The following is a 25,314-nucleotide window of genomic DNA, read 5'->3' as shown; positions in this document are numbered from 1 at the left end:
GAAAATAGGCATTACACACACGCCAGCCATACTACTCTCACTAGACGCCGAAAAAGCTTTTGACCGGGTGGAATGGTCCATACTTTTCAAAACGCTAGAGCATATGGGGTTTGGAGAACAATACATAAAAATGGTCAAAGCCAACTATAACTCCCCATCAATAAGGATAGCGGTCAACGGAGAAATCTCAGACAGGGTGGAGATTACCAGGGGGACAAAACAAGGATGCCCATTATCTCCCCTCCTATATGCGACATTCCTAGAACTAATACTAATCAAGATTAGGGAAACCACCCAAATAAAGGGGATGGAGATGGCAGGCAGACAACATAAGGTAATAGCGTATGCAGACCACATGCTACTAGCCTTGGAGGATCCAGAGAAGTCTTTACCACACACACTACAGGAATTGGAGGCGTTTAGGGAGATATCAGGCCTAAAAATCAATAGGAGCAAATCCGAAATACTACTATTGGCAGGGGACAAAGAGGCACAGGGAAGGGTGGTGGGCGCATTAGGCTTGAAGCATGCAACAGATGGAATCAGATACCTGGGCATCACACTCAGGCATCGGGTGGACTTACTGTACAAAGGCAATTACCCCTCTCTACTGGCCAGAGTGAAAAAGGATATGGAGCGATGGTGCCCGCTAAGAATCTCATGGTGGGGTAGAATTCAGTCGGTGAAAATGAATATTCTACCTAAGTTACTGTACCACTTCCACGCCCTCCCGATAACAATTCCAAATTCATTCTTCAAAGCACTGTCAAAGACAATTTCAACATACGTCTGGAATAAGAAGCCCCCAAGAGTCGCAAGATCTATCCTCACGACACACGTCAAAGAGGGGGGAATGTCACTTCCACACTTCAGGAAATACTACCAAACGGCGCAATTATGGGTCCTGAAAGAATGGCTGGGAGTTGACCAACAATCGATCTGGGTAACTCAAGATAGGGCAGTCGCCAGAACCCCGTTGGAAGAGATTCTCTGGAAGCTAAAACAACATAGACACCCGAATCTCCGAATTAGCGAAATCATGAAAACTACATTGAGCGCATGGGATGAACAGGCACGGAAGGGCTCCATGACTACTGTGACAACACCATTCACGCCCATATGCAGGAATCCACAATTCCCACCAGCACAAGAGCCTGGGGCCTATGAGAAATGGGAAGAGGCAGGCTGTAGGAAAATAGGAGAAATGTTCCTCGACAAAGAAGTACGATCCTTTGCAGACTGTGAAAAGATGTGGAACTTGACAAAGGCGGATAGCTACAAGTACGACCAACTCAAACACTGGCTGGCAATGCCAGAGATTACCCAGGCGGCCACAAGGGAGTTCACCCCTTTCGAAAAATACATCATATCCAACTCAGGAACTAAGAAACTAATCTCCACACTATACTACTTCATCAATGCCCAGGACGAAGAAATAAAATGGACTTATATGAAAAGATGGGAAAGAACACTAGGGGAAGAAATCCCAATTCAACAGTGGCAGAAGCTGTGGACGGGCATTCCCAAACTAACACGAGCGGTGCAGACCAGGGAAATGTGGACAAAAATAGTCACGCAATGGCATTACACTCTGGAGAGGCTTAACACTATGTACCCGGGAACGTCTGACCGCTGTTGGAGAGGCTGCCCAGAAGCTGGCAAGTGGAGGCATATCTGGTGGGACTGCCAAGGGGTCAAAGGATTCTGGTCGGAATTGATAACAGAAATGAAAAAAATGTTCCCAGAGGCGGATCAACTGGAGGAGAAAGTGTGGCTATGCGGACTGACAGGGCATCAGTCCAAGAAATACAATAAGGTACAATGGAGAAGCTTCATGAGCCTGCTCATAGCGGCCTGGACCACCATCGCACAAAACTGGAAAAAAAAAATCCACCACTAATATACACCTGCTTGCAAAAGGTCTGGTCGCAAATGACGATGGAAAAGATCACACTCCACCTAAAGGGCTTGAATGGGTCCTTTGTGAAGGAGTGGGGGGGAGTTCTGGAGTACCTTGAGTCGGACTATATGGCACAATGGTGCCCGCACAACATCAGAATCACGGACATATTTACCTCATAGACAATCCTGAGAAAAGTTGGAGCATGGAACAGGCCTTCCGGATAGGGGTGTGGGAGAGGGAGGGGGGATCCAAGGGGATGTTACTTCGTTATATTTTTTTTTTTGTTACGCTGTATGTTAAAAAAAAAAAAGTAAAAAGAGGGGGAAGACCTACTATAGGAGACGGAGTGAACTGCTTGTAAACTCCTATCTCTAGTTAGCTGTGGTGGGCGTAAAAAAATAAATATCTCACCACAGAAACCTTGTGGACACAATCTTTATCGTGCAGACTCTCCGGTCTAGACGTAGCAGGATACAGGACTGGTTGCTGTGCTTGGAGGGTGAGAGGAAGAACCAATCTTGACCACCCTGGTTTGAAGTGTGCTGATCGCGCTCCAGAGGTTAGTGGCAAAACTCTGTTGGTATAAAAAAGTTGCAGAGATGCTGAGGAGGGCGGGGATGAGAGAGGCAAGTGGATTGTGTCATGGAGAGTGCCGGTGCCTAGTGGTGGTTGTCTGAACAAATTTCAGACTAATATGGCCTTGAGCTGCTGGCCCATGTGGCTATTGCAGGTGTACGCGGGATGTTGTCTGTGTAAAATAAATAAGTAAATGTAGTACCTGGGTACTGGTTAGTTTTGCGATCAGTGAGATCCTCTGGGACGAAGACCCCAAGTTGAGAGGGCTCAATTGGTAAATTGCCGTGAGTCCTTCGTCATGCGTTTCTGTGGCGGGAGAGGCCAAAAAAATGCAAAAACTTAATGTGCTAATTAGGCTGACAGTTTGTGTGTCTGTGTGAGGGTTAGCTCACATGTGAGTCATTTGTACAGAGTGTACGTCGCAATGAGCGCTGTCCTCCGGAGAGGTCGTGTGTCTATTTGTATCAAACCGTCACCTGAGATTGGTCTGCGCCGAGTGCAGAATCTAATCTGTGTTGTCTGCCTGCTGCCGAGAGGAGTGCATGTGACGTCTGCAGAGCTTGCCATCCGCTGCTGTAATGAATAGAAATGAGGGCTGGAGAGGATAAGGGGTGTGTGTGTCTATCAGCCAATCAGGATGCCAAAGGGTTCAGAGTCCTGATTGGCTGTGTTGTAAGAAATGCGGAAGTGGACACTTCCGTTGTTGTTTGAGTCTGCGAGTTCGCCGAAGTGTTCTGGGTGAGATTACTTGAACATCTGCAAACGTTAAGAAGGAGGCAGTCCAGAAGTAATGTTGGAACCGTGAGTGCGCGCGGCTGCTATGGCTGGCAGTATAAAAGTCGCGCAATCTGATTCGACTATGAGCCAATCAGAATGCTGAAGAGTTCTGATTGGCTATGGTGTTTGTAATGCGGAAGTGGGTGATGCCGTTATTGCTTGTGTCTACGTGCTGAAAAAAATGTTCTGAGTTTTCTCGAACATTATAAAGGAGACCGCCCGGAGGTAATATTGGAACTTGAAATGATTGTGTGTATGGCTGCTAAAACTTGCAGTGTGGATGTTGCGTGATCCGACTCGCCCCTGAGGGGTATGTTGCATGATCTGGTATGATCTTGTTAGTCGACCACGGTCGTATTGGTGCCGCTTGAGGGCTTAATGTTGGAAAGTCCTCGTGGGTCTCAAAAAAGGGGGTTGAAGGGAGCAACTGGATGTTCTACAACAATTGATTATCTTTGTGGAAAAAGTTGTTGTTCATTTAGGCCGTGGGTCACAGAATCCATTCTATGTATCCATTTGCATTCTAGATCTAAGACGGTCCTGAATGTTAGGTCCACTGCGTACCCGTTCAATAACCCACCATTTGATGTCATGAGTTGTGTTTTTTTTCTCCATATAGTGCTGCACTAGTGGAGATGTCATATTTTTGCAGCGGATTCTTGACCGATGCTCAGAAATCCGTGTGCCAACGTTCCGCATGGTCTGTCCGACGTAGCGCAAATTGCATGGACACTCAATGCAGTAAACCACTTGGTTTGTTTTGCAAATTGAAACGTCATTTAGGGTCCATGGTTTTTGTTCCGATCTGAAATTGTTGTAATTTGGTGGTAAATTGGCATACTGAACAAGTTCCGCATGGGTAGTGCCCTTTAAGTGATCGCAGATTCCAGATATTTGTCTGGGGGGATTTTGTATTGTACATGGAATGTACCAGATGTTCTGTCAAATTGCATCCCCTCTTAAAAGCAAATCTGGGTTTTTCCTGGTCTGGTAGACGGAGTCTAACTATGGGCCAGTATTTGTAAATTATTTTTTTAATCTGAAAAGCATGTTGTCCGTGAGTGATGGCACATGTGATTTGGTTGTTCTCTACATCCCACGTTTTGGGTGTAGGAAGTGATTCGCGGCATGTGAATCGGGCTCTTTTAAGTGATCTTGCCACCAGTTTTTTTGTGGTAGCCTCATTGTCTTAATCTATCGCTTAAAAGGCTGGCATGATGGTAGAAGTTGTCCAAGGAAGTGCAATTTTTGCAAAGTCTTAAGAATTGCCCATACGGCAAATTTTCTTTAATATGTTGGGGGTGATCGCTTTCAAAATGTAACAAGGCATTGCGGTCTGTGGGTTTACGAAAAGTGGTGCATATTAGTTTGCCTTGGTCATGTTCAATTCTTAAGTCCAAGAAATGAATGGAAGAATTGCTATATTCAAATGTAAATTGAATATCTTGACTACATGTGTTAAGCCAGGAGCAGAACTCTAGTAGGGCCTCCTCTGTGCCTTCCCATAAGCATATCACGTCATCTATATACCGACGCCATTGTTTGATGTGGTCTCTCCACCTGTTGACTTGATTGAGGACAAATTTTTGTTCGAAATTGGCCATAAATAAAATTGCCAAACTCTGGGCAAATGCTTCCCCCCCATGGCGGTGCCTTTTGTTTGTAGGTAAAACTGTTGGTTAAATTCACAAAAGTTTTTACATAGAGGTAATGTCATGATCTCAATAATGAATTCTGGAGGAGTTTTCATCTGGGTGTTTGTTGCAGTCAGATATTCGTACACACAGCCAATTGCCACCTGTTTGGGAATGCTGGTGTATAATGCCTGAATGCCAAGAGTGCCCAATAGCTGTTTATGTTGGTCAAAGTCTAGGTCTTCAAATAACTGAATGGTGTGCATGGTGTCCCTTATATATGTTCCTGTTTTACTGCTAATGGGTTTTAAAAAATGGTCAACAAATTTACATAAAGGTTCAAGTATGGATCCGCAACCTGATACAATTGGTCTTCCCGGGGGGTTAATCGGGTCTTTATGGATTTTAGGTAGGGCGTATAGGCAGGGTGTTCTGCCTTGTGTAGTCTGGAGAAATTAAGATTCTTTCTCTGATATCCAGTCCCTTTCTAGTGCAAACGAGACCATAGCTGTGATTTCTGTTTTTAAATCTTTGGTAGGGTCTTTTTTGAGTAATTTGTAACTCTCTGAATCATTCAAGTTCCATTATCATATGGAGGTACTGATCCGATTTCATAATCACGATCCCGCCCCCCTTGTCTGCGGGTTTGATAATGAGCTCGGGTTGCTTGGATAATTCAGAGAGGGCTTCTCTTTCTTCTCTGGTAATGTTTTGGTGTCCAGTTGGACTATTTCTCTTGCTTAGTACTCTGAGGTCTCGCAGAACACATCTTTCACATGTAAGAAGATCATCTGGGACTTGATTATCCAAGGGCGTAAAGGTAGATTTGGGTTGTAAACCTGTATCTTGGATGGTTTCTATGTCTTGATGTTCCTAAAAGAATGAGCGTAATCTCACGGTGCGTAGGAACCTACAAATTTCCATCTCGCTGTTATACCAATCCGTGTTGCTGGTTGGTACGAATGATAAGCCCTTGGAGAGTACTGAAATTTGTGTAGCAGTAAGTTGAAACTTTGCTTGGTTGAAAATGGGTAATTCTTGATCTAGCTCTGTTTGTCTTCTCCTGCGTCTCGGCCATCTGCGTTGGCCTTGAAAGCTGGGGTTCCATGGTGGGGGACCCCATCCTCCGCCTATCCCTCCTCAGCCTAAAAAAGGCTGTAGAGGAGGTGGTGGATAATTCTGTGGTTGTGGGTGACCGAATTGATTCTGTTGAAACAGGTTGTAGCCCCAATTTTTTACCACCTGATGTACTGCTGCTTGACCATGAGAAGTTAACACCTCTCCTCCTTGGTCTTTGCTGTCCCGACTGGGAGTTTCCAGTTTGTTTAATATTCTTGGAATATTCTTCAGTTGTGTAGGGATATACTAGTTCGGTTTTGAACTCTTTAATATCCTTCTGTAGTTTGTTAGTTTTCCTAGTTAAGGTGTTAGTTTTGAAAATGGCAAATTGTTTGATTGCCTCTATTTGGTTTTTGTCATCAGTAATGAGTGTGTTGTTTAAAAAATTTCCTCTCTTGGTCTTCTAAGGATTTTTGAAGTTCTGAGCTAATTCTCTGTGCGGTTGTTACTGTAAGGACCCTGAGGTCTCTGCTACATTTTGTAGCGATGTAACTGAAATTTGTGGTATATTCTCTGTCTTCTAGGAAAAGGCAAGGTTCATTTCGAACAATTAAGCCGGTGGGGATGATGCTCGCTCTTAGATATTCTTTCAGAAAATGTCCATGTAGTTCTGTCCTAAAGACCTTTTTCTTAAGTTTTAAGATATCGTCTCCCGTATTAGTTGAGGACACAGGTGTTTTCGGTCCTAGGGGATCAAAAAAAGAAGGTCCTGAAAGTAAGTCTAATGTCTGTTCTTTGGTGTAACTTAAAGTGGCATTTTCTGCCATAGTTTATGTGCAGCCTTGTCCTGATCCTTCTGCATCTGGAGGTACTTGAAGAGCTGGGCACATGCTTTGCTTTTCCCAAAAGTGCACAGATGTCTATGTATCACTTAGTGTTCTCCCCATTACACTAAATAGGAAAGCATTGCATACTTGGAACGCAAGAATTTACTCACTCTCAGTTAGATAATGAACGGCCATATAAGAGCCAGTTCTATAAAAAAACTCCAGCGTTGCAGAATCGGGGAAAACATTGACATAGTTGTGCATCACTTCATCCCTGCCAGGAACTTCACTGGACAGCTTCCCAGACCAGGTTGGCACAGAGAAATCCTCACATTGGGAATGGACCTGGGAATGGACCGGACAAAATGCGTCCAGCAGATGCTTGTCTCTCTCTGCCAGCCTAATCCGGTGCCTCCGCAATTTGACAGTACTTTTCCAGAAGGTTCTTTTGCTGGCAGCACTCCACGAGCATCAGGCTGGTATGCATGCAGAATACTCTATCGAGTAAAAACACTCTATTGCTCATGGGAGCTTTCTGCTCCTCTAACTTTATCAGACCAACTCAAAACAATCCTTGAACACGGCTTGTTTTTCTAGTGAATGCAGACAGTATTCAGAACTCACATTGAAATTAAGCCTTCACTGAGGCTTGAGTAAAATGTCTACCACACCCAGAATGCATTTCAAATAGCAAAGATTTTCAATTTGTTTAGTAGCGCTACAGCACGTCTGGGCTCGCTGTGGGCTGTCCTATTGGGTATATGTGTAGACCCTGGAAGTGGGGAAGGTGGAAATGGGGGAAGCATTGCTCCATAAAACGCTTAACTCCAGTGTAGTATGTCACTGTTCCTTGTGGCAGGGCATTCTGCTCCCATGGTACTGTAGTTGCTTTTGCTGGACCCGGTTGGCTGATATTCTGCATAATGTTTGGGGGTTGGGTACTGTATGGTCTGTCCCTGTGCGGGTGCGATCATTTGTACTCTGCATACATTCTGGGGTTGTGTAGATCATGGGGAATACATAAGTGCTGGTGCTCTGAATTTGTTTGGGATATGAAATCCCGGCTTTGGCCCGTGTGCATAATATGGAGCTCGGGGTGCGGTTGGATGGTATTGCATGTGGTGTCTGCTTCAACAATGCTTAGCCATGTATGTGTCATCTTCCCACATGTCCAACATGCTCCTCCAAATCATGCTCTTAATCCCCTGAATTCTCCCCGTGGCCTCTGTGAATTTCCTCTTGCCCCTTGGACCCCTCCCCTGTCTTGTCATTTACTATCTGGATTAGTTGTCCAGTCTTGTGGTGATCCTGACTGCGCGCGGTGCCTTTTTCTTCTGCTGCCCTTTCATGTTCACACTTTTTGCAAACATGCACTATATGCACCTGTAACTCACCCCATCCTTTTGCCTCCATGCCTACTATTCTGTCTAGTTCTACTTGAACTAATACCCTTTCACAATACATGGTAGAAGAATAGTATATTCTATTTCCCACGGTTCTCTTGTCTCTTCTTGCCACATCTCTTGGATGGACTGAATATACAATGGGTGCGGGGGGAGGGTCCTCATGTTTGTGCGGGCCATAATGGCACCTACATCGGCTCTATCTAGGTATGCCTTTCTCAACGAATCCCACACGCGCTCGACGGTTATTAAATGGCGCTCCATCATGTGTATCACTCTCTAACTGGATCACTGAGTACCCTGCTCTTTCCCAAATAATGTTTCTCTCATCTCTGATTATATTTGCTAATAGACATTTCATATCTCCAACTGCTAGGATAGCTCCTGCTGTATTTTTCTAATGCATTACTCCACGTTCCCACCCCCGTTGTAAGAGGTGGTAGTGTCTTTATCACATTATTATCCATGTGGGGCCATGGTATGTATTTCGACCTGCCTACTCTTTTGTATTAATGGGAACTGCCTCTCCCCTTTTGGGCTACGATGTGTTCTAGCCTTTTTCTTCCCTCTAACTACTGCCATGGTTCTTGGGAGAGGTCTAAGTCTTGTCTCCCATGGAGTCCAGTCCTCTCTTCCTCTTCAGTTTCCTAATTTTCCCCTCTTCACTTCTGCTCCTCTTGACGTTCAATCACCTCTGAGTCGTATTCTACATCCTATCTTCAGTATCTACCTTTACATCTTTTATCACTGCCTTATTCAATTTCAATAATATTTCTCCTGCTGCCCACGTCTCGTCATCTACCATAGGGTAAGTCCCCACTCTCTTTCGTGTCGCCCTTCGCAATTCTTCTGTCTGACGTATCGCTGTTTCTAAATCCTGACACAATTTATTTTCTAATTTTACTAGTGCCGGAATCTTACCTCTCACTCGGCACACTCGCTCCCTATACTGGGTTTGTTTTGGAATAGACTGGAGGTTTATATTAGCTGTTTGTATAACCTGCTGCATGTTTTAAGGGGTAAGAACCGGTTAAGAGCGGGGCTGTTGGCTGCAGAGGTGCTGGACCCTGTGCCGACTGGGTGCTTTTTTTAATATGCTTGCCTGGGGTACCAACTGCACAGACATCAAAGCTTGTGTCACATTTGTGCCATATGCCAGGGTCGTGGTGGATATGCCCTCAGAATTCCTCTTTTCTTTGATATTGCTCTCGTCTTTCTTGTACAATTTCCACATTTCTAAAATACACTTTCTTCTTTAACATTTTTGCCTTGTATGTGGACAGTAAATGGGTGTACATATGCTGGATTATGTTCTTACCATGTGTGCCTTTAGCCGTGCCAAGATGTGAACATTTGTCCAATTTCCACCGCCCATTCACTATACACTTAATTATTCTCCCTATAAGTTGGTAGCTCTTTACACATCTGCTCTAGTGGAGTACTCCTTTTCTTCTATATAATAAAAGCACAAACAAAACTGATCAGTATTACTCTTCACACAAAGACTGAAACCAAAACAATGCCTTCAATACCACCTTTAAGGGCCGCCCCCTGCGACACACCCCTGAAATGCCTCATAAGCACAAAATACAACGGAACACTGAATAATACACCAATCAAACTAACACTTAAGAATCAAAACCATGACCACTCCCAAACGTGATCGCCACCCCAATGTTCTTTCTCACATGCAAAAACTTACTTCAACCAGTTGCCTCTGATCACCCAATAGCATATACAGCTTGAGTACACTTTCCCAACAAACCAGTTTGAAATCGAGGGACAAAACAAGGCAAAGCAGTAACAAAAGAACACCCAAGGGATACAACAACACGAGGACGACTTGCCCACTATGGAAAAAAGAGGGGCAATTGGAATTAATGGGAGAAGAACTGCAGTTAATTAATCTATCAAACAGACCTTTGAATATTCACAAAAAAGCAGTTCTGTCGAAAGGTTTGAGCTACTGCCCAAAGTCTGGCCTGAATTATGCACAAACTAGCATTGACCTATATACACTTGTATGGAAACTTAGGTTGATAAGTACCATGCAACCCATGATGAAAGTATTGAAAGATCATCATTACTATCAATTCTATTTCAGCTCTCAAAGTGTTGCAGGAACTAGCAACACTAGAGGAAGAACTCAACCTAAAAGACACAGAAGACATCTGGGATGATATTTAGCACCATGTGGCATTAATACACATTGGTGAAAGACGGTGGGTTTAAACCACAGTCAAGATTCAATCCAATAATTACCAACAGTGCCAACATACAGATTTTTAATAATGATGTGGTCGATGACTTAAAACGGTTGGCAAACCGACAGACTCAACCGATGATCCATGATAAAAACCACATCAAGCAATGAATGACTCTACAAAATCTCACAAATGACACAAATATAATGCAGCCCTCAGATAAAGGAGAGCAACATCATGGTGATGAATCTAGAAGACTACACCCAAGAAGCGAGATCTCATCTACACAACACCACCTACTATCTGAAATTAACAGAAGATACTACAAGGAACTGTTTGATGAAAAACTAAAGATGGCATGAAATGAGATGAGAAACAATACCTCAGTCAAATACCCAGTAACTCCCACAATATATTTTGTGCCCAAGTACATAAGAGACATAATCAAACCTCGGTGCAGACCCATAGTGGCGTCCATGGGATCACTTTTTTGGGTACAACTTCATGCTTCATTGATAGATTCCTGTCACCGTTTGTACAAGCCCTGCCATCATATGTAGAAGACACGTCAGATTGTCTACAAAAAGTGGTTAACATGCCATATGGAAGATATTGCTTACCACATTGGATGTGGTTTCTCTTTATACAAGCATAGAATACAAAGTAGGAATCCAATCTATGAAATCATACCTATCCACTAATCTGCAAGTTACAGAGACCACTCCAGAAGGCTTGTGGAGATTTTTTTTTTTCTTTTTTTAAATGTTTTATTTTTGATCAAGACAGGAAAAATAATGCATCCACATTTAGTATGCATTACTTATACGAGTATGTTTCTCCCTCCGGCCCCCACCCCCCCCGTATGTCCGTCATATTTTCAGGTACCCTCTCCTCCCTCCTGCTCCTGTGGGGCAGCCCAGCTCTCCAGCACCCTGCTGGCCAGCTGGGGTTTGAAGGTCAATGCTGGGAAGTCTTGATCGATCTCAAGGACAGGGTTCCAAATGTTCTGGAAGTGGTGGAGGAGCCCCGCTCTAGCTGCCGTCACCTTTTCTGCAATTAGTACATCCACAGCTTCACCCACCATAGAGGCAGGAGTGGGCCCTCTACAGATTTCCATGTGCGGGCCACCACTATTCTACCCGCCAACAAACATTAGGATAACAGTTTGGCTTTAGGGCCTGTGCGTGAATAAATGCCGGGAACCGGGGTGCCCAGGAGGATAGGTTTTGGCTTTAGAGGGAGTTTTGTGTGCGTAATTTCTGCAATGACGTCAGGCATTCCTTCCAGAAACTTTGGGCTTTTAGACAAGTCCATCACATGTGGGAAAAAAGGACCCTATTTGGCCGCACCGTCTCCAGCAAGCTGGGTCTACAGTATGGTTCATGTGGTGGAGTCTTAGAGGGGGATAGTACCAGTGCAGTTTTTATAGGCACGTTCTCTATTCGTGACACAGGTAGATGCCGATTGGGCGTGGGTCCAGATGTCCACCCAGGAGTGGTCCTCTATGGGGTGTCCCAGGTCCGCCTGCCATTGTGAGATTTGGAGGTGAGAAAGTCTTTCTGGAGGAGCTTGTATAGCACAGAGATATTGCCTCGGATTGGTAGGTCCTTGAGAGTTAATTACGAGGGTGGGAGAGTGGGTTGCTGCTTGGTGTGTCTGTGGGTGGGTGCACCAGTGGCGCAGCTGGAGATATGTAAACCTGTCTTTTTCTTGGAGGTGGAAGATTCCTTACATCGTTCATAAGAAAGTGGTTGTCCTCCTTTTGAAAAGCTGCCCCACAGTCTCCAGTCCCCCCCCTCAATCCAGTTTTTGAAGTTTTGGGGAGCTGCTCCAGGTGAGAAGGCTGGGTTCAGAAAAACCGGGGATGAGGGGCTGATTCCCCTTGGGATCTTCTTTAGCTTCAATGTTTTGTCCCAAATTGCACTGGTATGTTTGGTGGCTAATAGTAGGTCCTGCCATTGCTGTCTCATCGCTGGTGGGATGTGGGGGAGAAAGCATAGGCGGAGAGCCAAGCGCGATTGTTCCATGTCTACCCATCTGGGGTGATTAGTGATTGTTTGCCATGCTTGGATGCACGCTAGTTGGGCTGCATTCTGGTATTTCTGTAAGTTTGGGACCCCCAGGCCGCCAAGTTTTGCATTCCCCAGGATTGTGTCTCTTGGGATTCCGGCTTTTTTCCCCCTCCAAATGAATTGTAGCATTTTTCTCTGAAGGTTCTGAAGAGCTGGAGCCGGGATCATCACAGGGAGGGCGGAGCATGCGTACAAGAATCTTGGAAGTAAGTTTGTTTTACACGCTGTGATCCGGCCCATCGGGGAAATCTCTTGGGTCGTCCAGCGTTTTAGGTCGGCTTCCAGCTCTTTGAAGAGCGGAGGGAAGTTCATGTGGTAAACGTCTGTTGGTTTGGCTGGGATCTGGACCCCCAAGTAGCTGATAGCCTTCGTCTTCCATTGTATTGGGATCAGGTCTTCTCGCTCTCTTCATGAAATCCCTATTCCCAGCGTTGCCGACTTGTTGAAGTGAATCCTGTGACCTTTCCATAGCTGTTTAGTTCTGCTAAGGCATGTGCCAAAGAGTTGCGTGGGTTTGTGATGGTCAGGAGGACGTCGTCTGCATAGAGGGCCAGTTTATGGTGTGAGGGGCCCACTTGGAGACCCTTAATTAGGTGGTTTAGTTTAATCCGTTGGGCGAAGGGCTCCATGATTAAGGTGAATAGAAGCGGGGACAGTGGGCATCCCTGTTTAGTTCCGCATGTCAGCGTAATGGGGGCTGAGAGATTACCATTGATCCCGAGTAGAGTTTTGGGTGATTTGTAGTTGGCTAGGACCATGGTGCGGAAATCCGGCCCAAATCTGAATGTCTCCAGGGTAAGCCTCATGAATGTCCAATCCACCTTGTCAAACGCTTTGGTTGCATCTAGTGTCATGAGCACAATCACTTGTGCGTCTCGGGAAGCCAGGTCCACCACGGGAAGCCAGGTCCACCAGGTTCCGGGCTCTGCGGATGTTGTCCGATGTAGATCGGTTCTTCAGAAAGCCACACTGGTCAGGTTGGATTATTTCTGGGAGGATGTGAGCTAAGCGAGTTGCCAGAATCTTGGAGTAAATATTGCCATCAATGTTGAGAAGAGTGATGGGTTTCTCGGATCCCCCCAGGTTTAAGGAGAAGGATTGTGATTGACTCTTGCATGGAGTGGGTTATGACGCCAGTTTCCCTAAAGGAGTTGAATAGTTGTACCAGTGGGGCGAGTAGCTGGTGCTTGAAGACCCTGTAAAACCTGGCTTTGTAGCCATCTGGGCCAGGGGCCCGGGATTTAAGGGATTTTATAGCTTCATCTACCTCCTCACTGGAGATCGGAGCGTCCAGGAGGTCTCGGGTTGAGTCCGGGATTTGGGGGAGCGCTGCTTTTTGTAGGTATTCCCTTTGTTCGCCCACGTCTCCTGGTGGAGCGGTCATTACCTGTCTCAGATGCTCCGCTGCCAGGCGCTGTTTGTCTTGCTCTGGGTATTGGGTTCTGCCTTGTGCATCCCGGAGTCCAATGATCGTGTTTCGTTTTGCTTTGGCCAGTTTGGCTACCAGTAATTTGTTTGCTTTGTTGTTTTTAGCATAATAGAATTTCTTGGCTTTTGTGAGTTGGTGTGCTGCGTGTTCGGCTTAGTGGGCTTCGATCTTATTCTGTGCCGTTCGAAGGGCACATTGGGTTTTCGGGACCATCCTTTTTCTTTGTGGGTTTGCTCTGCTTTCCGGAGGTAGTCTTTGAGGGCCAGGCGGGTTTGACGCCTAGCTTTGTGGAAAGCTAAGCCTTGAGATATCGGTTCCCCATGTACGACCGCTTTCCTTGCATCCCAGGTGTTGGCGGGAGAAGTGTCAGATGTGGGGTTTTCCTGGAAAAAGTTGCTGATCGTGGTCGCAATCGAGTTCCCTAAGCAGCATTTCGTTGAGGATTGGATCATAGTGTCATCTACGTTGGGCAGGGCGGGGTGGTTCCTGTATCCGGATTTCTAAGATCAAAGGGATGTGGTCTGACAGAATCCGAAGGCCTATGGTAACATCATTGGCGACCGAGAGAATCTGGGGGGAGACCAATTCTAGAGAATGTTCTATGGGCGTAAGACTAGAATGGAAAGTCTTTTTCAGAGGGGTGGAGAACCCTCCATGCGTCTACCACTTCCAGCGTTCTGAATAGCTGTAGGAGTGCAAGGGCTGAGGTGAAGTCTCCGGATGATGGAGGGTGGGATTTGTCTTTTGTGGGATCCGGGACTCCATTGAAGTCTCCGCCAATGATAACTTGGCCCTCCAGGAAGGAGGGGAGGGTGGAGCACAGGGCATCGTAGAAAGCAGCTTGGGCTGTGTTAGGAGCATATATTGATACAATGGAGTATAGTTGTCCGAGTAGCAGGCATTTCACAGCCACAAAACTGCCATCCATGCAGAGTTTCGTGTCCAGTATCTGGGGGTCTAGCCCCTTCCTAAAGAGAATGGCAGTGCCGGCTTTCTTGGTGTTTCCAGATGCGCAGAACTGTTTCGGGAAGAGGCGGGAGCGTAAACGCCCGAAATCGGCTGGCAATAAGTGTTTCCAGCAACAGGGCCACCACAGCATTTTCGTTTTGAAGTTTTTGCAATATTGACTTGTGTTTGGCTGGGGAGTTTAGTCCTCTAACATTCAGCGAGACAAATTTCAGGGTGGAGTGATCTGGAGTGAGAAGCAAGGGTATCTGTGTCCGGAGAAGGGGTGGGAGATGTAGGCGCGTCAGCCGGCATCTCATAGGATCTGTGGTCGTGTTCTTCCCTGCCATTGAAGTTTTTGCTCTGGCCTCCAACGGGGAGGCGGAGATTTAATTGGGGGAGGGGGGGTAGATTTGTGGGTCCAGCGCCCCCCCCCGGCCAACGTGGCCAAATAACTGTTCGTAGCCAAAATGGCTAAAATTGTAGGTATAGTCTTCCAAGGACTTAGATGCTTGGAAGCGGGTGTAGGCCGTGGGGGTAGGGCCCGCCGCCCCGATCGTCAGGGCGTTCGCTTGTCATAGACGACGATGTTCCCTCGGGTGAGGCTATTTCTTTCTTCTGAACCTCTGGACTCTTGACCAGTAATTTGGTTTAGTGTTGGGCAAACATGGAGAGGTCCGAGTCGGTAGTATTCTCAGGATTCATGGACAACCGAGCCCCAGGGGGGGTCGGGTTCATAATTTTCTGGGTGTCTTCCAGGTGGCTAATCCTTCTCTGGGTGCCCTTGTAGGAGAACTGCAAGGCCATGGGGAAGAGCCATTGATAGCAAATTTGTTGGTCTTGCAAAAAGACAGCCTGGGGGCGCAGAGCTTGTCTTCTCTGGAGGGTGAGGATGGATAGATCTTGATAAATTTGGAGGGGGTTCCCTGAAAGTTTATTTCATCACGGGTGCAAATGACTGCGGAAATGGCTTCTTTTGACGTGAAGAAATGTACTCTGGTAATGACGTCTGGTGGAGCGTCCAATTCCACTCCACGGCGAGGGCGCATCCTGTGTGTGCAGTCTAGGAGGAGTTGTGGCTTTTCTATGTGTAGGAGAAGGGATTGGAATTGACGCCCCACCCCCCCACATATTCCACCAGGTTTTTATCTGGGACTGAGGTCAGGACCCCTCGGATGCGCAAGTTGTTGCGTCGGGCCCTATTTTCTAAATCTTCTTGTTCTAATATTTTGTATTTGTCCTGGAGGAGTTTTAGTGCTGGACCTCTGCCAAGGTGGAAGTTTGGGCCTGGGTCCAGGCTTCGACTTCCCCTAATCTCTGTTCAGCATCTGTCACCATCCGGTCAGTGTTTTCAAGTTTGGTGGATAATTCCGACATACATGATCTAAATTCGGATTTGATGTCAGCCATGAATGCCCTAATGTCACTTTTTGTTGCGAGTGTACTCTTGTCCTCAAGGGGCTCCTGAAGGTTAGAGCCTTGAGGTTCTTGTTTCTTGGCTCTGTCAGTTGACGTCCGCATTGTTGCAATGTCCGAATTCTTATCGGCTTTGGATTGTTTAGATGTTTTGTTTCCCCTGGCCAGAGAGAGGGTTCTATGCTCCAAGGAGCTTGGAGGGGTCATTTCAATAATGGTCTAAGGGGGCAGAGGATCACAGGAGGTGGATAAGGAGTCACCGAAGGTGGGCCGGGGCGCCCCAGGAGATGTTTACGTATATCGAGTGGGGAGGCAGTAGCTGGTATCCAGGCCTCTGCTTCTTTAGTGCCGCTGGGGGCCCGCTAGGTCTGCTTGTCTCCCACAGCCCGCCCCGGGACAATACGACTCGTCTCCCAGGGGCCTTAGGTAGCCAGCCAGAGCCACGCGGGGGGGGGGGTGGACCCTCTGTTGTGCCGAAATGTGGCTGATTGAGGAGAGAGCCAAAGAGGAAGGGCAGGCCCCCCCTCTTCAGCTGGTGGTCTCCCGTGCCAGTGGGGGTTTACTGTGGGCTGCTGGGTGGGGCACCCACTGCTGTCAGTGGCGGATTGCCGGTGGAAGGGGCCTGGAGAGGTTCAGCGTGGCGGACGCCCTCCACCCCCTGCTCCCCTCCACTCCGGGTCAGCACGTCTTCAACTGATGCATGCGGGGCAGCACGAGCCGTGTGTGGGGGGTCCTTCGGCTCCTCCCTGTTGGTCCGGAGTGCAGCTGGGGCCGCAGGTAGGGGCCTTGTGGGGGAGGCCGCTCTCGCTCTGGTGCCGGCTCACTGCAGCTCGGGCCGGGGGGCTGGAGAGTACAAGCAAGGTTGTGCGGGCCGCTCTGGGTGCTCTTTTGGTGGAATTGCCGCTGCTCGTAGGGTTGAAGGGGGGGGGGTCCGCAGTGGCAGGGAGCCAAGGAGATGTCTTTCAGGTGTGGGGGGCCCCTCCTCCACTCACGCTGTCTCCAGGCCACCGCCGTCTCCCGGGTGCCCGTCCGCCATCTTGGATCGAGACGCAGGCAGGGGATTATCGATCCGTATCGCCGCAGCCGCTCCTCAACAGCCCCCAGGAGTGTGCCCACCCCTGATCCAGGGTCTTATGAAGCCTCGGTTGCGTTCACATCCGCTGTTTTAACATTACGGCTGCCCCAATTCAGCGAGGCAACGGGCATCCCACGGAAGCCATCAGGAGCGTCCGCATCGTCGGCGCTCCAGGCCACGCCCCCTCCTTATGTCCTGTCTTGAACGTGTTTGATGGGACCATCTTCCTACAAACCTGTGGAACTGCAATGGGCACAATATTTGCCCATACGCAAATTTGACAATAGGAATGTGGGAACAGGAAATGCTGCACAGTGAGAATTTGAGGAGCATGCCCAAAATAGTTTCCTGAAATCGTTATATAGACTATTTAATTTGGAATGGAAATGCCCAAGAATGGCTGATCTTTGTAAAGCAATCAATCGGAATCAAGCTCACGGAACACCACGACAAAATCTATTTATATGTATAAATCTATGTGGAAATGGACAAATTGCAAGTACCATCCACAGGAAACCTACAAGTAACAATTCCATTTTATGAGAGTAGCTGCCATCCAAATAATCTCATTAACCAACGTACCATATAGCGAAATGATTAGGACTCCCAGGAATTGCTCTACAGAAATAGAGTTCCAGAAACATGCCGGATTAATGACACAAAGATTTGAGGAACGTGGGTACCCGAAACCAAGGATAGAATGGGCGTATGAAAAGGCCAAAGTAAAAAATCGTGAAGATCTTTCACGGCCAGGGGAAGAAAAACTAAACGCACTCGGATTCATCACCACGTATCGTGTGCAAGCGACAAGTGTCAGAAAAATACTAGATGCACATTGGAATATTTTGAAACCCGATCTAGATATTGCATCCCATTTGAGAGCACAAATAACATTTCATAAGCTGTTGCATATACTGAGATTCTGGTTGGGAGGGCAACAAGAGGCAATTATCTCATCAAAATTACAGCTCGTGGCTAGAAATATTACAATGGTGGCTTGGAATATTGGAGGCTTAAACAGTTGGATCAAATTGAAGCACTTTGTAATTACTTCTGAGATTCCATCACATTCTGTGGATTGTGTGCCTGGCTATGTTAGTCTACTCACTTTAAAAGCAGCGTTTGGCTTTGTGCAATCTGCTTGAGCTACTTGGCCAGGGGCAGTGGGTCCACTTTCTTTTTCTCTCTCTTTCTCTTTCTCCCCCCATACCTCACTAGCTGGTCTCCGGGTCTCTGTGACTTACTGTGCACTTTATCCTTTTTGTGGGTCGCAGTGCTCAGAAACTTCCCGGCTGGTTGTGGGCCCTAGCCCCTTTGTTGTGCTTCCTTTGGTTCCCATGGGGCCCAGGCATCTTTTTTGTTTTGGTTTTGTGGGGGCTCCTGACTTTGCAGGGGTCCCAGACCTTGCTCTCTGGTTTCTTTTGTTTCACCCCCATGCCCGCTTTACTTATCTGCCAGGCACTAGTTTTCATAACTAGTCTTTACTTTTCTACAGGTATTGGCAAAAAAGGAATGGGGGTCCTCGGCCTTCTCCAAATGCAACATTGGCTCTTTCTCACCCACCAACCATTACGGTAACCCACCTTGCAGGCATTGCCATCTTGCTCGGCATCTTTGCACAACTGCTTATTCCCGCTGCGGGCCCCAGCACACCTGTCTGTGGTCGCTGTGTTTACAGGTCTTGTCCCTTTTGGATTTAAGCTCCAGGTCTGACTGCGTGGTCCGATTCCTGCTCTCTCTCCTGGACCTCTGATTCTCCAGCCCAGACAGTAAGTAACACAGCATGTGTTCAGCGAGGCTCCGAAAGCCCTTTCTGTTCTGTGGTAAGCCTTCAGCCAGCTCTTGTTTCCTCCAGGGATGATCTGTCCTTCCTTCTCCGGGTCTGCTGGGGTAGATTTCCCAGCTGCTTCCTGGATTCTACCGGTTCTCTCCTTGGGTCTTTGCATGTTCAGAAGACTGTGAGCCCCAGCTTACCTGCTCAGCTTGGTGAATGTCTCTCCTTCTGCTGAGCCAGTCTCTCCTCCATAGGTTTGCCAGGGACCCCGCTGCCTCTTGGTAAGGTTCCTGGCCTTCACCTTTCTGGCTTCTTTGGAATGGCTTCACTCCTTCAACACTGTTTCCCCGGCGAGGGCTCCTCTCTCGCATCCTGAATCACTCCTCCCTTTTTTATACTGGCTCTGGCCAATAGGACTTTGGGGGTGGAGGGGTGGGGAAACGCAAGCCTGCTTAATGTGGTTCTTACAGGTAATCCTCATGCCTCGGCCCGTACAGTACTGATCTTATGCCTTCCTTGTGTGTCACTAGGGTTCTTCTTATCACAGTACTGGAAAAGGAATCTTCACTTGGGTAACTCCTATTCTTCCTCGCCCCAGTACTTTCTAGGGGAAAGGTAGGGTAACAACAACTAATGGGAATGTTCTTAGGGTTGTAGGAATGGGTTCTAGGGTCATGTGATGGGCGCGGATAGTGTGCTCTCCCAAGTTGATGCGCCTGGTCCCATGGAGGGTTTCCCTCCTGCTGAGTACCACCCCGGGGGTACTCTTGGTTAACAGCCTCACCTCCCTGGCCTCATGGGAAGGGCCGGCCCCCCCTATCCCAACCCCCTCCCCCCCCCCGTGGAATCGGTGACAATACCCTGGTATTTGTTGAAGTGCAAACAAATAGTTCTTAGTGCGATGCAGTCCGTTTGGGCAGGTTAATAGCCTGAATATTAGTGTGGTACAGACGTGGGGAAGCGTTTTGGTCATGGGGAGCTAGCACTTTTTCAGGGCATTTGTTTAATGTTCTACCAAATTATCCATCTGGATCATGCTCTTTGATCAATGTGGCTGTCGACGTCCTGCTCCCTAAATGTAATTCTGTGAGTCCTGCACATGCCAGAATGTACACTAGTTCTTATCAATTGGTCAGGCACTATTAAACACCCTGTCATAGAGGTGGGTTTACTCCTGGATTTCATTCTGTCTGCAATCCCACTTCCTCATTAACTCATGTTTAGTCCCCATTTAATTAACCTTACTCATTTTTTCTTTTTCAGTCCTTGCCATGGCTGGAGCCCACCACACAGCGTTCCTCCTCGCCATCTTGATTGGGATTCTATTGTTGCTGTTTGTGGCCTGCGTTCTGCTATTATGCTACTGCAGGTAATGGCAAACCAAGGTTAAACCTACTAAATGCCAGCACATCCTATCACTTGCTAAACATTTGATAGTATGCCTCTTTCTGTGTTTTACTAGGTACAGGGCTCATAATACAAACCTACCTGTCTGTCCAAATGGTATTTCTTTAAGGAACATCCAAGTCTACACCATGAATGACTGATTCTGCCTCGGACCTACTGGCTTAGCACTGCTCATTGACCTGTAGCAATGGAATCTCCATATTGTTAAATAAATCGCCTCAGTAGTCCTAATGGAAGCCAAATTCGCAGGATGAACATTCATGCACCGCGACTGACTCTTTCCAGCCCTCTAGGGTTTTCAGAGTCCATGTTTGTTTTGAAATCCCTATATTGTAATATTAATATTATAAACATCAATAATACTCTGTGTACCGACGTCTGAATGATGAAAAGTAGTCCCAAGTGTACCTGACATGTGACTGACACTACTGTTCTAACATGCAATCTTACAATTCCCTACATTAACTTTACTAATGTCATCAACTTCGGAAGGAGTTCTTATTCAAACCTGGAGCATGCAGGTTACGAAGGACGTAATTGGCAGGGCGCCAGGGATTGCAGCTGGAACGCCCGAGGTCTCTCTTGCTACCCCTGTTGTCTCCTTTTCTACCTTTGGGGGGGGATATTAAAATAAAATGGAAGCTCCTTGGTTTTGTCCAGAACCATGTGGCTCTGGCTTTCTTCTTCAGGCCTCTTACAAAAAACGGGAGGTTCCACAAGTGTAACAGTTTGAGCAGTGACCCTTATTCAGAAAGAATAGGAATAACAAATAATTTCTTTTTGCAATTCTATACAACAATTGCTACGCTCATTAAAGGTTTATTTCAGGCACGCTTCAAGGGGTGAGTCATTGATTTAGTCTGTTAAATACCTCAAATTCAAAATGCAGACACACTTCCAAAAAGCATTTAGAGTACAATTTGCATCCATTTCAGACTATGTATTTTGCTTTTCTCATGTTGCAGTTATAGCGTGTTTTGTTATGATCATAACAGAGAAAACCAAGACATTCCCTCTGTGTCCTCGGTCACTTGACGAAATCCTTTTGCCTGAAAGCTTGTGTACAGTGTTGAAATGTTTGACCATAGAACATAAAGTGGCCCTTGATTTCATTGTGCTACAATGGAGCTTTGTTGTGATATGTCTATCTTTCCTATCTCCTGGCATGCTGTTTAGGATGTTTGTTTACATGTATTAGATAAAGAGTGCCCAGAGTACGGGATGCCATGTGAGTGCATTACATTCGTCGAGATAATCTAAATTATTTTTATTACAGTGTTATGAATGCTCTCAATGGTATGTATTTTGTTAACCTCTGAAGTCTGAAAAGTAGATCCACGCAACCTTGACATGTGGCCAAATTTGCACCAGACTTGCAGATGAACTGGCCTGCTGTTCTCAGTTACCAGTTTAATCATACACATTACAGAGTGCAATTTGCTTCTGACTTTGAGAACATTCAGACTTGGCTGCTACAATGTGATCTGCAGGTTCGAATCCCGGCAAGGCCACCTCAGACTTTCATCATTCTTAGGTTGATAAACGAGTACCAACACGGGTGGGTGAAATTGTATGAATATTTGTTCTTTATATTAAGCCTTAGTGCTATTTAATAACGCATCATTATCATTTGGCCTTGGACGTCTGCTTGCATTCACAGTAATTTGGTAATCTGGGCCTATACACACTGATATTAACAATAGATATGGTGATTAATTCCTGTATGAAATGTACATCACATTACAGTGATATTCTAACCATATTGTTCGTAGTGTACTTCGGGGCGGTGGGGGGGTAGTAATTGCTAGTGTACTTGTTCCATTCCTTAATTTTTGGCTGAGACTTGACCTTCTGCTTCTGGTAGCCCATGCAGCACGAAAGTGTTCCGAGTTGATGTTGGCTGCAGGGCACATTAGATTGTTGATTGCCAGTGTGCTTGGTGTCGGCCATTGCTCATATTTGCTGTGCAAATAATGTGGAGACTTGTGTATACGAACAGTCCACTGTCTGTAAATAGTAACTCAGGATTACTTTCTGTCATTCTTGACACTCGAAAATGTTCCTTTGGCAGTCGCGCATCAAAATGTCTTCTTTGTACTAATTTGGGAAGCCTAGATGCAGGAGGCATTGGCGAGGCTAGTGATTGAATGTTCACTGTCTTGTATGTGCGGGGTTGGGGTGGTGTTACCACATAGACTGCTCTGTTTGAGCTTTTCTACAATTCCATTCCAGCGAAGTTACAGGTGAGAGACCTTTCACTTTCCATAATGTCGCCCAGAATCCATGTTTTGTATCTTTTCAGACCACACTCTGATACAATGGTACACAATTGAAATCTGGAGCACGGGTTTCAAACTGTGGCACATATTCTCACCCCAGACACAACTAGGCCTGTGTTGATGCTATCATCTGTACCTAAGTGTTGTTGAATGCAGTTGGCCAGTCTGGAGTTTTAAAATCCTCTTCCCTTCGCCATGTTTTCTAGCTTGTATTAGAGCAGACGAATGAGAGGCATCATCCGTGATGGTGGGTATCCCCATTGCTGATGGCCTGTGTAGCATGTACAAAAAAGGCAGTGGAAGTTGCATGAGCTGAGTCCCAAGACCCAATTTCCTATGAGTCTGACGTAGATGAGCCTAGTGTACCTCTTGCATCACACACATGCAGATAGCTGTGTGCTGTTCAAAGAGGTACTGACCCATATATAGGTTTGAATTTAATTGGGTGGAAAACTTTTATGAGGCCAAGCTGGGGGGCTGGGGCGGGGGGGTTCATTCACAGTCTGAAATCTTCTCAACATAACATATTGCGGGCTTTGATAAAATTGATAAGAAATGGCCACAACTTGTGCAACATATGCCGATTTGTAATGTGGCCTTTTCAGAAAGTCATGTACTATGGTACTATGGATTTAGGATTTAGCATGAGAGTAAGTCACCCGATATCATGCGCCTGTCCAGTTTGTTTCAAAGTAGTTAGTTGACACTAGCAATTATATTTCAAGAAATATTTTATTGACTCAAAGCCCATGTGTAGACACATGGTTCAACCTCTTATGGTCCTCTTCAAGAAGGGGCTCAGTTACTGTCACAGCTGATATACTTGCACATTATTCACCTAATGACTAGATATGGGAGCAAATTCCCTGCAAGGCCTTCATTGTCTTATATTCTGTGTGAGTGCCTGCGGCATTCCGTGTTTATTTAAAATACACGCAGAACGCCGCACAGACTCATTACAGAATGGATCCCATATCGAGTAATATGGGACCAGGCATTGAACATTTTGAAATGTGTGACTGAGGACATATTTTAGACAAACCACTTTGACAAATTACCAGAATCCTTCACTGTAAGGGAGGCATGGTATCAAAAGTATGACACTGACACAAGAGATACAATTTCAAAACCTTTATTCAAGTTTCGGGATTTGGAAAAACTCCTGCTTTGCTCTATAGCTGATAGGAGTAGTCTCTACCATTGAATAATAAAGAAAATATAGTCCTAGTCAGTCGCTGTCAAATCAAAGGCCTATACACCTAATGTCTGCCCTATCTCTTACACAAAAAGTGTGTAAGGGGCAATGTACATGCAAAGGAAAATCCGTGTTCTTGCATAAAGGATCAAAATGGCTGAGTGGACTCTCCTCCCCACGTTGGACAGCGCAGAGTAAGACAGCCCCCGTAGACAAGATGACACACTCTAGCCCAGATTCTCAAAACCAGGGCAGTTCAAAATGTGGATCTAGGCCCACCTGGCCTTCCATGTTAAATCTCTAAATTCAGCTTTCAAAAGTTCTTTCACAGTCCAACAAAAGTTCACGCCGGTCTCCCTCGATTGGGCACGGACCTCGCAATTACAGTGATTGCAGGTGTTCCCTTCCCCAAGCTTAATTCACATTTTATAGGGGTTCCCTTCCCCTAACTTATGACACTCCAGTCTCCCCCCTGTCGGGCGCCGACCTTTTCTTGATGTCGAAGCCTTTCAAATGTGTAAGGCTTTTACTATAGACCACTCTGTCATTCACCCGGGAGTGTGGCTGGCGCCCTTGAAACACAATGCAGTCTTCTTGTCTGGGATTTGACCTTCTTCACAAATCTTTCACAGGTCTTCAGAGGAAAACAACCTCCTGCAGGAATCTCCTGAGTTTCTCTATCCTTTGCTCTTGTCCCTCTGTCGCCTTACTCCGGTAGGTTTGCCTTTGCCCCGGAAGATCTGCTCTTTCTTGTGTTCTAGCTTGCTTAAAGTGTGTCTCTATGTTCTGCATTTTATCCATGTGGGGAGAGCTAAAGGGTATCGGATGTAGTCAAGTGTCTGACTTTGCATGACCCGATTAGCAAGACGTGTCCAATGAGATATGTAAGGGTTAGCCTCTTTACTATGTCGACCTTTTCCTTGGCCCAGTGTTTGTGCTGAAGGGGTGGGGAGTTGGAACATTGGAGAATCCTATAATCTAGGATGGATCATGGGTACGGGAAGGGGGGGGAGGGGAATACCACGCGTCGCCATCGGTTGCCTCACCCATACTCCCCCTTCCCCCAAGACCCCTCACTCAGGTGATCCTCCTGCACTGGTCTACCCCCAGGGTCCGGATCCAAAGGCGATAGCTGAGTCTTGCCACCAAAGAATGGGGTAGTTTTTGAACTGTTAACATTTCAGCCAGTTTAATAGTAAAAATGCACTGAGGGATGTTTTCTGTGGTACATTGTAGACTTGGTGAAAGCAGTCTGATTGCTGTATAATTTAGATTCCTTGTCTTCCCCTTAACTTCGCTCTCCAACTCTAGTTCATTGACTCACTCTTCCTCTTATCAC

General features: G+C 46.4%; 1 protein-coding gene across 1 annotated transcript in view; it reads left to right on the top strand.

The window, feature by feature from the left end:
* The window catches only part of LOC138581798 (protein FAM171B-like), a 105,395-nt gene that overhangs the window by 20,250 nt on the left and 59,831 nt on the right, over positions 1 to 25,314 (top strand). The window contains exon 2 of the mRNA XM_069652816.1: positions 20,358 to 20,463. Within this exon, the coding sequence (XP_069508917.1) occupies positions 20,366 to 20,463 (98 nt within the window). The 5' untranslated portion in view covers positions 20,358 to 20,365. The remainder of the gene's footprint in view (positions 1 to 20,357; positions 20,464 to 25,314) is intronic.

The sequence above is a fragment of the Ambystoma mexicanum genome, chromosome 3q (genome assembly GCF_040938575.1).
Source record: "Ambystoma mexicanum isolate Mex_15411 chromosome 3q, UKY_AmexF1_1, whole genome shotgun sequence".
NCBI lineage: Eukaryota > Metazoa > Chordata > Amphibia > Caudata > Ambystomatidae > Ambystoma > Ambystoma mexicanum.
Note: the sequence above shows the minus strand (reverse complement) of the source record. Positions and strands in the feature narration are given on the sequence as shown.